The 14,184-nt window shown below is 46.6% G+C and overlaps 1 protein-coding gene across 1 annotated transcript; it reads left to right on the top strand.

The window, feature by feature from the left end:
• Window positions 1–1,190: 1,190 nt before the first annotated feature.
• Window positions 1,191–12,180, top strand: LOC120935661. Its single transcript, XM_040347714.1, has 10 exons — window positions 1,191–2,033; window positions 5,214–5,338; window positions 5,425–5,496; window positions 6,554–6,613; window positions 6,839–6,910; window positions 7,976–8,035; window positions 8,261–8,332; window positions 9,399–9,458; window positions 9,609–9,716; window positions 11,686–12,180. The coding sequence occupies exons 1-10, from the start codon at window positions 1,675–1,677 to the stop codon at window positions 12,120–12,122; spliced, it is 1,425 nt and encodes a 474-aa protein (XP_040203648.1). The 5' UTR covers window positions 1,191–1,674; the 3' UTR covers window positions 12,123–12,180.
• Window positions 12,181–14,184: the final 2,004 nt, after the last annotated feature.

Raw genomic sequence — 14,184 nt, 5'->3', positions numbered from 1 at the left:
CGACTAGGGCTCGGGAGAGAGAGGAACCCTGGCATGCAGACGATGCACCTGGCCAACAAAGCAAAACGTGAGACTTATAGACAAGACACACTGTCTGCTAGTATGGCAGCTAGGATCAACAGAAAGAAATTCCATATGAGCATCCCTGTAAGAACCACCTAGTAACTGGGGGAAATCACTGAAAAGGATGACTTAGAAGCAACAGTGGTGGGTGGACACCAGAGGAGGAGGATTGGGGGCACTCCATGGATTTTTTTTTACATATCAGGTGAAGATTTAATCCATCCATTCACAAATGACTGGCTTAGTATTTTTTTTTTTAAAGGAGAACAGTCTACTAACACTCTCTGCCACTAAATAGACAGCAGTATTGTCATTGTTATCAGGGTTGTAAACTGCAGAAGAACACAAATGTGGTATATCTGCATAACCACTACTACCAGCAGACTGTAGAGTCCCAGGTAAGGGGGACAATAGTTCCTATTCGGAGCGGTTTGTCATTTCAGCAAAACTGGCCCTGAATACTATCAGCTTAGTTGCATACTACTGTTGTAAAACAAAAACTGTTAAATAATAGCTGTATTCAGAGAGATCGGCGCATCTTTGAGGCGGCGTAGCGTATCGTTTTTACGCTACGCCGCATTAAGTCAGAGAGGCAAGTGCTGTATTCACAAAGTACTTGCCTCCTAACTTACAGCAGGGTAGCGTAAATGGGGCCGGCGTAAGAGCTCCTAATTCAAATGAGGATGAGGGGGGCGTGTTTTATGTAAATTGGTGACCCCACGTGATTGACGTTTTTTTTACGAACGGCGCATGTGCCGTCCGTGTACATATCCCGCTGTGCATTTCTACAAAGTATGCCGCAAGGACGTATTGGTTTTGACGTGGACGTAAATTACGTTCAGCCCCATTCACCGACGACTTAAGCAAACAACGTAAATTTTTCACATTTTGACGCGGGAACGACGGCCATACTTAACATTGACTAGGCCAACTATTTGTTCGACTAACTTTACGCCGGAAAGCGCCTTACGTAAACGGCGTATCTTTACTGCGACGGGCAAGCGTACGTTTGTGAATCGGCGTATCTAGTGATTTACATATTCTACGCCAAACTCAACGGAAGCGCCACGTAGCGTCCAGCGGAAAAATTGCACCCTAAGATACGACGGCGTAGGAGATTTATGGCGCTCATATGTTAGCCTAATTTAAGCGTATCTGGTTTGCAGAAATACGCTACAATTTGCGACATATCTACTGATACGCCGGCTTAAACGTCTCTATGAATCTGGCTATAAATGTTTAATGCCCCTTTCACACGTGGCGGAAACTGAAAGATTTTGTTTTGTAATTTCGTTTTCGTCAGAATTTTTTTTTTTTTTTAATAAATCTATTTAGTTAGTTACTCCCGAAAATCGTTTTGATTTATTTCGTTTTTCGCTGTAACGCGGTCGTCTGAAAATCGACGGAACATCGAAATTTAAAAATGTAGATCTCTGCCTAGCACTTTCGATATACACCATAAGCCTTCGATGATAGAATCGGTGATTTCGATGTCAGAATCGGCGATTCGAAGCGTCATTGAATCTTCCACGTTCAATTTCGTGGTTTCACTTTCGTTTCTCCATCTTCTCCAGTCTCCATCTCCTGCTTTACATCTCCAACACAACCAATATGGCGGCATCCCACGGCATGGATTTCGACCCAGTCATGGAGGCTGAGGTACCTGAGCCTAGTACTGCTGCTGCAGCAGCTGCAACACATTCCACAGCCCCTCCATCACCAAAAAAAAAAGCTTCCAGGAGGGCTGCATCCAGCAGGAAGCGTAACATTACCTGGACTCATATTGAGTGTCAGGTACTTGTGAATGAAACGCTTCCTTGCTGGATGCAGCTGTGTGGCCCCCGCTCCAGGGAGACTAGTCCGCAATGGAAATTGCAGAAGTGGGAGGAGATCTCCAAAAAGGTAGAGGAGATGTATCACCATCGGCGTGACCCGGCTGCCTGTCGTAAAAAATTCAGCGACATAAAACGGTAAGTAACGTGTCCGATTTATTTTTATTTTTTTACATTTTAACCAGTTCAGCCCCAGAGAATTTGGCTGCCAAATGATCGTGCCAGTTTTATGCGTTTTGGCACTGCGTCGCTTTAACTGAAAATTGCGTGTGGCTCCAAAAAAAAATTTAAGCACTTTTTTTCCCACAAATAGAGCTGTCTTTTGGTGGTATTTGATCACTTCATTGATGTACGCTGATAAGGCTGCACCAATGGGCACCCATGGGCTGCACTGATGGTCACCGATAAGGCGTCACTGATGGACTGCACTGTTGGGCACTGGCCGTGGCGTAACAACCAGGGGGGCAGGGGGTGTGTCTGCCCCGGGCTGAGCTGAGGGGGGACGCCGGCAACCGGCAGCTCTGCTGATATTACAGTGAGCGGCTCCTCCACTGTGCGCACAGCCCCCCCCCGCCAGTACCTCGCAACGGCCGGCACGGGCGCGCCTGTAAGGAAGCAGGGGATGCCCTGTTTGGCATAGCAACGGCGCACGCTGCGGAGGCTCCAAGATGGCGACGCGCTCTGCAGTCTGGCGGCGCCTGCAGGGACTCCCGGTCTCCCGCTCAGCCAAGTAAGTGTCGTGTCGTGACTCGCTGGGACGTGATGCCGGGTGGGGGAGAATGGTTTAGCAGAGTGTGCGCTGGGGAAGGCCTGGGACTGGCTGCCTGTCCCAGCGCACACCCTGCCTCTGCTACAGGCTGAGGCTGGGACTCTGCTCAGCTGGGGAGACTAGGGAGGGAGCAGCCGAAGCCGGAAAGTCTATGTGCCCACTACCAAGCATTTTACTTTAGGAGGCTTTGGTGGACTACAAGGCCCAGCATTTTACTTTAGGAGGCTTTGGTGGACTACAAGGCCCAGCATTTTACTGTAGGAGGCTTTGGTGGACTACAATCCCCAGCATTTTACTGTAGGAGGCTTTGGTGGACTACAAGGCCCATCATTTTACTTTAGGAGGCTTTGGTGGACTACAAGGCCCAGCATTGTACTGTAGGAGGCTTTGGTGGACTACAAGCCCCAGCATTTTACTGTAGGAGGCTTTGGTGGACTACAAGGCCCAGCATTTTACTGAAGGAGGCTTTGGTGGACTACAAGCCCCAGCATTTTACTGTAGGAGGCTTTGGTGGACTACAAGGCCCAGCATTTTACTGAAGGAGGCTTTGGTGGACTACAAGGCCCAGCATTTTATTGTAGGAGGCTTTGGTGGACTACAAGCCCCAGCATTTTACTGTAGGTGGCTTTGGTGGACTACAAGGCCCAGCATTTTACTGTAGGAGGCTTTGGTGGACTACAAGGCCCATCATTTTACTTTAGGAGGCTTTGGTGGACTACAAGGCCCAGCATTGTACTGTAGGAGGCTTTGGTGGACTACAAGCCCCAGCATTTTACTGTAGGAGGCTTTGGTGGACTACAAGGCCCAGCATTTTACTGAAGGAGGCTTTGGTGGACTACAAGCCCCAGCATTTTATTGTAGGAGGCTTTGGTGGACTACAAGCCCCAGCATTTTACTGTAGGTGGCTTTGGTGGACTACAAGGCCCAGCATTTTACTGTAGGAGGCTTTGGTGGACTACAAGGCCCAGCTGCTGGGCCTTGTAGTCCACCAATGCCTCATATAGGAAAATGCTGGGCCTTGTAGTCCACCAATGCCTCCTATAGGAAAATGCTGGACCTTGTAGTCCACCAATGCCTCCAATAGTAAAATGCTGGGCCTTGTAGTCCACCAAAGCCTCCAATAGTAAAATGCTGGGCTTTGTAGTCCACCAATGCCTTTATAGTAAAATGCACCAATGCTGTAGTGTCAGTGTGTATTGTGTAGCGGTCAGTGGGTAGTTTATTGTGTAGCGGTCACTGTGTGTATTGCGTAGCGGTCAGTGGTTAGTTTATTGTGTAGTGGTCAGTGTGTATTGTGTAGCAGTCTGTGGGGAATCGGGTAGGTCAGTGTGTAGAGTAGTGGTTGATCAGGTGGGTTAGTGTAAGGGTCAGTATAGGAATAAGATAGGTCAGTGTATAGTATAGTGGTCAGTATAGGAATCAGGCAGGTCAGTACTATTGTAGGAAGGGAATGGACTCGGGGCGTGCAAAAAGTCAGCGGATTAGGGGGCCGAAACGTACTTACCTTGCCCCGGGCGGGCGCTGACAACCCACGCAACGCCACTGGGCACTGGTAAGGCGGCACTGGTGGGCACCAATAAGGCGGCACTGGTGGGCACCCAGAGCTTGCACAGATGGGTGGCACTGAAGGGCATTGATAGGTGGAACTGGTGGGCACTGAGAATTGGCACTAATAGGTGGCACTGATAGGTGTCAGTAATGGGCATTGATAGGTGGTAGTATAGCACTGACAGGTGGCACTGCTGGTGTTCACTGTGGGCATTGACAGGTGGTACTTATGTCCACTGAGGCAGAATTGCCTCTTCCACTGGGGATCGATGTCCCTTACTGAACAGCCAGTGAGCGCCTTTTTTTTCTACTCACGCTGTGACCATGAGGAGAAAAAAAAGATTACCAAGCTTTGTTTTGATCATGTGATCAGCTGTCATTGGCTGATAGCTGATCACATGGACCGGGCCCCTTACTCGGATCCGTGATCACCCGAGTCTCAGTGACTCGGTGATCACAGCGCGCCGTGCAGGGGGCACTCGGAGCGCACGTAAAGGGGAGGACATATATTGATGTCCTCCCAGCAATTGGGGTCTGTGCTGTAGCTGTCATTTGACAATAGTGCAGGCGCTAGCGGTTAAATATATTCGCCACGATCATTGTAAGAGGAATATTTTCATGACAGTTATTTTATTTGTTCTTAGTTTATCACTAATCAGAGCAGTAAGTGCTTTTATTTTACACTTGAACACCTGTAGATTATGCCCCCTTTCTGACCAGGCCACCTTGTTGTATTTATATTTAGCGTGCTGCAGCTTTAAATGACACAATTGCACGCTCCTGCGATGTAATACCCAAATCAAATTCACGCCCTTTTTCCCCAACACTTTTTTTACAAATCTTAAGCTACATGAAAAAGTGCGCCTAATCCAATAATTCCATTTGCATGTTTCATTCTATGGGTTCATTCTACATGTGTCTCATCATGTGTTGATGTCATTTTCAGATTACAATTCTAGTTTAATTATGGAACCCGTGTCTCTTCTCTTTTTTTTTTGCAGATCTATTGTGCGCAAACGCAGACAGCCGGGGCGTGGAGGAAAACGGGTGTCTCTCCTGCCCCATGAGGCAGACCTTTTATCGGGGATAGGGGAGGATGAGATCACCCAGCTCCAGGCTCATCAAGGTTGGTCTCAGGATTGCATTGTGTGCAGGACATTTTATGTTTCAAGCATCCGACATTTACCATGTTGTGTTTGATTTTATTTAAAGATCGTATCAAGGCCCAGCGCCGCCAGAAGCGGAGGGCGGAGGAGCTGGAGTCCTCCTCTTCATCACCAAGAAGTAAGTACTGTAGTGTACTAGTAGTAGTACTAGTAGTGTTTCGGTGGCGGCTGGTGCTCCAAATTTTTGGGGGGCGCAAACGAAAAAAAAAAAATGCAGCCTCACTGTGCCTATCAAATGCAGCCACTGTGCCATCAATTATCACCACTGTGCCATGCCATCAAACGCAGCCACTGCGGCAATTGTTAACACTGTGCCCATTGTTGCCACTGTGCATGTCACTGTGCCCTTTAATTGTCGCCACTGTGCCCATTGTCACCACTGTACCCATTGATGCAACTGTGCCCTTTGTCGCCTCTGTGACCATTGTTGACGCTGGCTCTGATAGGCACTTCCGCACAGACAACCAGCTGCCGTTGTTCAGGTAGCCGGCGCCCAAGGTCCGGCCATCTGAATAGACCAGCGGCAGCTGGGGCAACAATACCATACATTCATGCAATACATGAATGTATGTTATTTGCGACAGCCAGAGGGGGTGGCGCTGCAGCGCCCTCTATAGACGGACCGCCATCACTGCAGTTAGTATAAGTAAAAAATACATTTTTTGTAAAATAAACATTCTTAAAGGGCCCGTTTTTTTTTGGACTACAGGAGGGGGGGCGGCGCACGGGCGCCCCCTATGGATGGGGCACCACTGGTACTAGTGACTGACTATACAGTGGGTCCTTTTCCATTTGTCCAGCCTTCCATTGTAAATTTCAGTGTCATTGCTTCTCGCTCAAGCAGTGCACTGACAGCCTCAGGTTGAGCCTCTGCGATGCTCTGTCAGGTAACGTAAGCGTTTGCGTAACTTACGCAATTTGACAGAACGTCGCGGTCTGAACTAAGGCGCCTGTTCAGTGGTGGTCGCTGGAACCAGGACAGGTAAGTACCTCTTTTTTTTTTTTAAGTGATTTTTTATAAATGGTGAATGCCTTGTAGATTAGTGACCAGTGACCACTGGCCTGCCCTGTATTGCCATGCTAATAGAGATAATATAATACATTTTATAGTATTATTGTTTCTTTGAAGATTGAACATTGTAACGTTCAACATTTCTCCTTTATTAAATAAATAGGTGCCATCCAGTCAGAGGGGGAGACACAGGAGGAGGAGGCTGAGGCGGCAACGCCCACATGTAAGTTAGTATAATAATCTTGCTGGTATCTGCTGCTGAGTGATGATCATTGATCATTCCGTACATCTTTCAATGTTCTTGTACTAATGTGTGAGATTGTTGTACACTGCAGATTGTAATGTTCTTTTCTATATTATTTCCTGGTCTGAGGATTGCATTGTGTGCAGGGCATTTTATTTGTCAAGCATCCAACATTTACCATGTTGTGTTTGATTTTATTTAAAGATCGTATCAAGGCCCAGCGCCGCCAGAAGCGGAGGGCGGAGGAGCTGGAGTCCTCCTCTTCATCACCAAGAAGTAAGTACTGTAGTGTACTAGTAGTAGTACTAGTAGTGTACTCGTCGTCGGTGGCGGCTGGTGCTCCAAATTTTTGGGGGGCGCAAACGAAAAAATAAATAAATGCAGCCTTACTGTGCCTATCAAATGCAGTCACTGTGCCATCAATTATCACCACTGTGCCATGCCATCAAACGCAGCCACTGCGGCAATTGTTAACACTGTGCCCATTGTTGCCACTGTGCATGTCACTGTGCCCTTTAATTGTCGCCACTGTGCCCATTGTCACCACTGTACCCATTGATGCAACTGTGCCCTTTGTCGCCTCTGTGACCATTGTTGACGCTGGCTCTGATAGGCACTTCCGCACAGCCAACCAGCTGCCGTTATTCAGGTAGCCGGGGGCCCAAGGTCCGGCCATCTGAATAGACCAGCGGCAGCTGGCAACAATACCATACATTCAAGCAATACATGAATGTATGTTATTTGCGACAGCCAGAGGGGGTGGCGCTGCAGCGCCCTCTATAGACGAACCTCCATCACTGCAGTTAGTATAAGTAAAAAATAAATTTTAAGGGAAATAAACATTCTTAAAGGGCCCGTTTTTTTTTGGACTACAGGAGGGGGGGCGGCGCACGGGCGCCCCCTATGGATGGGGCACCACTGGTACTAGTGACTGACTATACAGTGGGTCCTTTTCCATTTGTCCAGCCTTCCATTGTAAATTTCAGTGTCATTGCTTCTCGCTCAAGCAGTGCACTGACAGCCTCAGGTTGAGCCTCTGCGATGCTCTGTCAGGTAACGTAAGCGTTTGCGTAACTTACGCAATTTGACAGAACGTCGCGGTCTGAACTAAGGCGCCTGTTCAGTGGTGGTCGCTGGAACCAGGACAGGTAAGTACCTCTTTTTTTTTTTTAAGTGATTTTTTATAAATGGTGAATGCCTTGTAGATTAGTGACCAGTGACCACTGGCCTGCCCTGTATTGCCATGCTAATAGAGATAATATAATACATTTTATAGTATTATTGTTTCTTTGAAGATTGAACATTGTAACGTTCAACATTTCTCCTTTATTAAATAAATAGGTGCCATCCAGTCAGAGGGGGAGACACAGGAGGAGGAGGCTGAGGCGGCAACGCCCACATGTAAGTTAGTATAATAATCTTGCTGGTATCTGCTGCTGAGTGATGATCATTGATCATTCCGTACATCTTTCAATGTTCTTGTACTAATGTGTGAGATTGTTGTACACTGCAGATTGTAATGTTCTTTTCTATATTATTTCCTGGTCTGAGGATTGCATTGTGTGCAGGGCATTTTATTTGTCAAGCATCCAACATTTACCATGTTGTGTTTGATTTTATTTAAAGATCGTATCAAGGCCCAGCGCCGCCAGAAGCAGAGGGCGGAGGAGCTGGAGTCCTCCTCTTCATCACCAAGAAGTAAGTACTGTAGTGTACTAGTAGTAGTACTAGTAGTGTACTCGTCGTCGGTGGCGGCTGGTGCTCCAAATTTTTGGGGGGCGCAAACGAAAAAATAAATAAATGCAGCCTTACTGTGCCTATCAAATGCAGTCACTGTGCCATCAATTATCACCACTGTGCCATGCCATCAAACGCAGCCACTGCGGCAATTGTTAACACTGTGCCCATTGTTGCCACTGTGCATGTCACTGTGCCCTTTAATTGTCGCCACTGTGCCCATTGTCACCACTGTACCCATTGATGCAACTGTGCCCTTTGTCGCCTCTGTGACCATTGTTGACGCTGGCTCTGATAGGCACTTCCGCACAGCCAACCAGCTGCCGTTATTCAGGTAGCCGGGGGCCCAAGGTCCGGCCATCTGAATAGACCAGCGGCAGCTGGCAACAATACCATACATTCAAGCAATACATGAATGTATGTTATTTGCGACAGCCAGAGGGGGTGGCGCTGCAGCGCCCTCTATAGACGAACCTCCATCACTGCAGTTAGTATAAGTAAAAAATAAATTTTAAGGGAAATAAACATTCTTAAAGGGCCCGTTTTTTTTTTGGACTACAGGAGGGGGGGCGGCGCACGGGCGCCCCCTATGGATGGGGCACCACTGGTACTAGTGACTGACTATACAGTGGGTCCTTTTCCATTTGTCCAGCCTTCCATTGTAAATTTCAGTGTCATTGCTTCTCGCTCAAGCAGTGCACTGACAGCCTCAGGTTGAGCCTCTGCGATGCTCTGTCAGGTAACGTAAGCGTTTGCGTAACTTACGCAATTTGACAGAACGTCGCGGTCTGAACTAAGGCGCCTGTTCAGTGGTGGTCGCTGGAACCAGGACAGGTAAGTACCTCTTTTTTTTTTTTAAGTGATTTTTTATAAATGGTGAATGCCTTGTAGATTAGTGACCAGTGACTACTGGCCTGCCCTGTATTGCCATGCTAATAGAGATAATATAATACATTTTATAGTATTATTGTTTCTTTGAAGATTGAACATTGTAACGTTCAACATTTCTCCTTTATTAAATAAATAGGTGCCATCCAGTCAGAGGGGGAGACACAGGAGGAGGAGGCTGAGGCGGCAACGACCACATGTAAGTTAGTATAATAATCTTGCTGGTATCTGCTGCTGAGTGATGATCATTGATCATTCCGTACATCTTTCAATGTTCTTGTACTAATGTGTGAGATTGTTGTACACTGCAGATTGTAATGTTCTTTTCTATATTATTCATAATTAACAGCTACTGAGGCTGAGCAGGAGGTGGAAGAGATCTGCCCTGGAGAAGCTGCTGGCAGTGCTGGGGATGCTCAAGATGGTGTCCAACAGCCAGGCGCGTCAGGTCCAGGGAGTAAGTAGTATAACTTTTTTTTGTATTTTCCAGGCAAATATAGTATTTTAAATATGAAATGCTGATGGCATACCTAGAAAAATGTCTTCTGCAAGGCTTTGGTTGAGCTGCCATTATTAATTATTTATTAGTCCGCCTCTGCAGTTGATTCCAGTCTTCCTGTTAGCATTACCTGTGCTTGTTAAACCCTCAACGTCACTTCCCTGATCACGCCACCTTCTTGCTGCAGTTAAGATTCCCAGTCTGAGCCAATCACTGCCATTGTGAATAACACAGCTGGCTGAAGGGGGTATGTCAGACAAAAATCTCCAGCTATTGGCTGGCAGTCCCTGGACATGTTCAATCTCTGGAATGCCCCTGATGCATGCATTAACACTTTCCTCATGATGTCTGGTGCCTCACCGTTGGCATCTCTAAAGCAGGGGTCTCCAAACTGTGGCCCAAGGGCTAGATGTGGCCCCTTGCTAGCCTTTATCCATCCCTTGGACACTATTACTCCCACTGGCACCAACAATGGGGCATTATTTACTCCACTGATACCATTGATGGGATATTATTCCTCCTACTAAGAGGGTCACTACACGTTCTATTGCCCAGTGCCCACTAACCCTTAGGTCATATTTATTCTTACTGATGCCGGGCCACTAACATTTCTACCCCCGCTAGCCACAGACACAACCCGGGCCTCCTAAAGCCTGAAGGACAATAAACTGGCCCTTTGTTTGAAAAGTTTGGAGACCCCTGATCTAAAGCAAAAAATTGTAAATGGCCTTGTGACCTCGTAGATCTTTGTGCAGTCAAATATCTATAAAAAGTCTGAGTCTTTAGGCTATAGTTCAGACTCTGCAGTGTATTGTTTTGCAATGCACATAGGGAAGGCTGTTTAGTTTAGTGATATATTTTTATTTTACATGTATCCTGGAGTTTTTATTTAACTGCTCAATTTTGTCTAGTGGTCTTGTTTGAAAAGTTTTAGACATACTGATCCTTGGATCCCCAGTGGTCGTACACATTTCCATGCACCCTCTCTCACCTCCACTTAAATGGTCTAGGGCTTCTGAAGTTATTATTATTGAGACCTGCATAGGTCTTAAAGGCTCTGGGAGAGACCAGACCAACAATGCAGTATCAGAGAGGAGCAGATGAAGCACCAGCTGCCAGGATATGGAAGGCTCAGTAATTGTAAATTCTCTTTTATACCTACTAGCCTAGACCAGGAGTGAGTAACCTACCTAGCCTAGAACAGGAGTGGGGCTTATTCAATCAGTGGCCAAGTGGCCATACAAAATTATCAACTTTAAAAACTTAGTAGCCGGCTATATTTTATTAAACAACTTTTTTTAAGTCGTCCCTAATGCAATGGCTTAAATGGCTTCTCTTTGGTGTATGTAATGTTAATAGCTGGTGTAGCTAATGTTTTTCTACTTGCAAGTGCATATTTTTTCTTCCATATTTGCGACAGTCAGTCAGTCTTTCTTGATAAGGTAGATTAGTTAGTGGTGGTCGGTCAGCACTTAGGTGTCCATTACACCTTTAGATTTTCTATAGGGACCTAGTGGATGCGCCATGCCACCAAGCTGCTAAAATCTTGTGGAGATTCCCCTTTACACTGCTTGATGTGTAGAGGGGAATCCCTTTGTATTCTGGCCGCCTGGCCTGGGGAGGACACTCAGCTATGCCCTGGTCAGAGTACAGTAAAGTACTACACCTTCCTGCACAGCTATGCAAACTTGGGATGACACAGCGAATTGACACAGAAAGAAACCACTCTCTCCTACACACAAATTGATTAGGTGCATATCACTGAATATCATATATTGAAGAATGGTATGTAAGTGAAAAGATCTCAAGATGTTACATGATTGTCTACAAGGGCTGGAAGATAATTGCGTTTATATAATGTTAGGGTGAAGAAGCCATGTGTATTTCTATTGTATTATCTATCTAATATATTTTCTTTTCTTCACAGATCAAGATGAATTAATCATTCTTGATTTACATGCAGTGGACGAAGACCTGGACGCATCTGGTTTGGCTCACCATTCTTCCTCCCCAGCAGTTTCTCCAGCGCATCATCTCCATCACCCTTCAGCAGCATCCCCCAACCAGGACATACCCATTGACGCGGGCGCGTCCTCCACAATGCAGCAGCCTACTCCAGGACACGCGCACTCTCCAGAGCCATGCAAGCCTCTGCGGCGCATTGTGAAGTGCCACTGTCAAGAAAGACAGTTAAGGAGGCTGTCTCACTCCTTGGCCCTCCACAATCGCCAGCAGATGCGGCAATATATGGCTCTGGAGAGGTACCAACGGGCAACGAGGAGGATGGTGTGTGAGAATATGAGAGCCATAAACTCCACACTTGAATGCATACTGACCAAGTTGGAAGGAAACCAAAGTTTGTAATTTTTTTTTTTGTTTTCTTTTTATACATGTTTGTTACTTTTCAATAAAAAAAAATTTGATCAGAAATAATTGTTTTCTGGAGTTTTTGCTTTCCTTGTTAGGTTCATTAGGTGATGTACTGTATGTAAATGAACTATTCCATGTATTGTTACTAACTTACATTTAATCATCAGGCTGAACTTAGAAAATGTAAGAGATTTTTCTCTACACTATTTTGATGTGCAAAGGGTAATCCCATGTATATTCATATTGTGTCCAGTCACGCCGTTCAATACAGCTATCCCCCCACCAGAATACACATACACTCGTCAACAGTTCAAAGGGCAGTCATCATTTCCAGGGCTTGAGTAACATGGCAGCAGGGTAGATTACTCAAACTGGAGACAATTACAGATGGTCATGAAACAGGCGGAGGATCAGAGAGGGCCCTGTTGTCCCCAGGGTCAGAGATGGCAAATGGGAGGGGTCCCGGGCGGGCATCGGGATGCAGATCAGCAATGACCAACTAATCGACCTTGCATAGAATCACGTTTCCAGCTGTATGCTTCTTTGTGCTATGTTGTGTTGGTAAGATAACATATTCTTGACCCAGTCCCTTGACCCTGTTCATCTCTATTTAGGTCTGATATAGCTGCAGCAGGTAGCACACCAGTGGTGGAAGCTGTTGCACTTGCCAATACTGTTACACTTCGTGAACTAGTGCTATTGCTCATGGCAGGGGTGCTGGGGATTTTAGGTGTCACTGTCATCTTCACAGAATTCTTCCTCCACAATAAGAGAGGGAGAAGGGGAGTTAGGAGCAGATGAAAAAAGTGAAATGCTACCTGTCCTACTCCTCACAGAATATCCCTCTTGCCCTTTCCCCAAGTCATTCTGTAAGTCTTGTGGGGTAAGACTGTATAACATGTCTGCAGTGGTTGGGGAAAGAGGAGCATCGCATTCAAAATCATTCTCATGGGGCAATGAAGAAGACAAAGGGGCATATTCTTAAACATCTGAGGCGTCGGAACGTATGTCCTTTACGTTACGCCTCTGCAAGTTTAAGTGGCAAGTGCCTGATTCCCAAACCACTTACCTGTAAACTTGCGGCGGCGTCGCGTAAAGTCCACCCGCGCAAGCCCTCCTAATTCCAATGATCCTGGTCGGGGGAGTGGATCATTTAAATTAGGCGCGCTCCCGCGCCGATCGTAATGCGCATGCTCCGTCGGGTAAATTACCCGACGTGCATTGCGCTAAATGACGTCTCACGGACGTCATTTGTTTTGACTGTAACGTAAATGGCGTCCAGCGCCATTCACGGACGACTTACGCAAACAACGTTAAATTTTCAAATTTCGACGCGGGATCGACGGCCATACTTAACATTGAGTACGCCACCTAGGGGTCATGTTTATCTTTATGCCGCGTATCGCTTACGGAAACAACGTTAAAACACTACGGCGGGCAAGCGTACGTTAGAGAATCGGCGTGACTAGTCATTTTCATATTCTACGCTGACCGCCACCTAGCGGTCAGCGTAAATATTGCAGCCTAAGATACAACGGCGCAGGCCGTCGTATCTCAGGCATGTTTAAGTGTATCTCAGTTTGTGAATACACTTAAACATAGGATCGGACTTACGTCGGCGTATCTGCTGATACGCCGGCGTAAATTATTTGACAATATGGCCCAAAGTCTCACTCTCTGTCTCTGGCTGCTGCTGTCTCCCTCAATTGCTTCTTTGGGGAGCTGGGCACATTGGCGGTGTCATTGGTGGTGGTGGGTGGTGTGGGTGATTGGTGTAACGGCAACTCCACTTGTTTTTTAATAGATTTCTTGCCTCTACTATAAAAATACAAAGCCATGACACCTGTAGAAGGAGGCGCTGCACTAGCAGTGGAAGCAGCAGCAGATGTTGGTGGTCTGGCAGGAAAACTACTACTAGTAGAACTGGTGGTGGAAATAGCTTTGCTGGTGGCATTGGTGGTGACAGCCACTGTTGTAGACACTGATAGCATGTTTGTGGCGGCAGACATGTCTGAGACACTAGTAGTAGCAGAGACCTTGGCACTTTTTTTAGCAA

Source organism: Rana temporaria, chromosome 4 (assembly GCF_905171775.1).
Source record: "Rana temporaria chromosome 4, aRanTem1.1, whole genome shotgun sequence".
Taxonomy (NCBI): Eukaryota; Metazoa; Chordata; class Amphibia; order Anura; family Ranidae; genus Rana; species Rana temporaria.
The sequence above is the reverse complement of the archived record's forward strand: the minus strand, read 5'-3'. Positions and strand labels throughout refer to the sequence as shown.

Excerpts from the sequence above, each read along its gene's own strand:
- LOC120935661 (XM_040347714.1), top strand. The coding sequence starts at position 1,675 with ATGGCGGCATCCCACGGCATGGATTTCGACCCAGTCATGGAGGCTGAG. Across the intron at positions 2,034-5,213 it reads AAATTCAGCGACATAAAACG|ATCTATTGTGCGCAAACGCA; the intron begins GTAAGTAACGTG and ends TTTTTTTTGCAG. Across the intron at positions 6,614-6,838 it reads TGAGGCGGCAACGCCCACAT|ATCGTATCAAGGCCCAGCGC; the intron begins GTAAGTTAGTAT and ends TTTTATTTAAAG.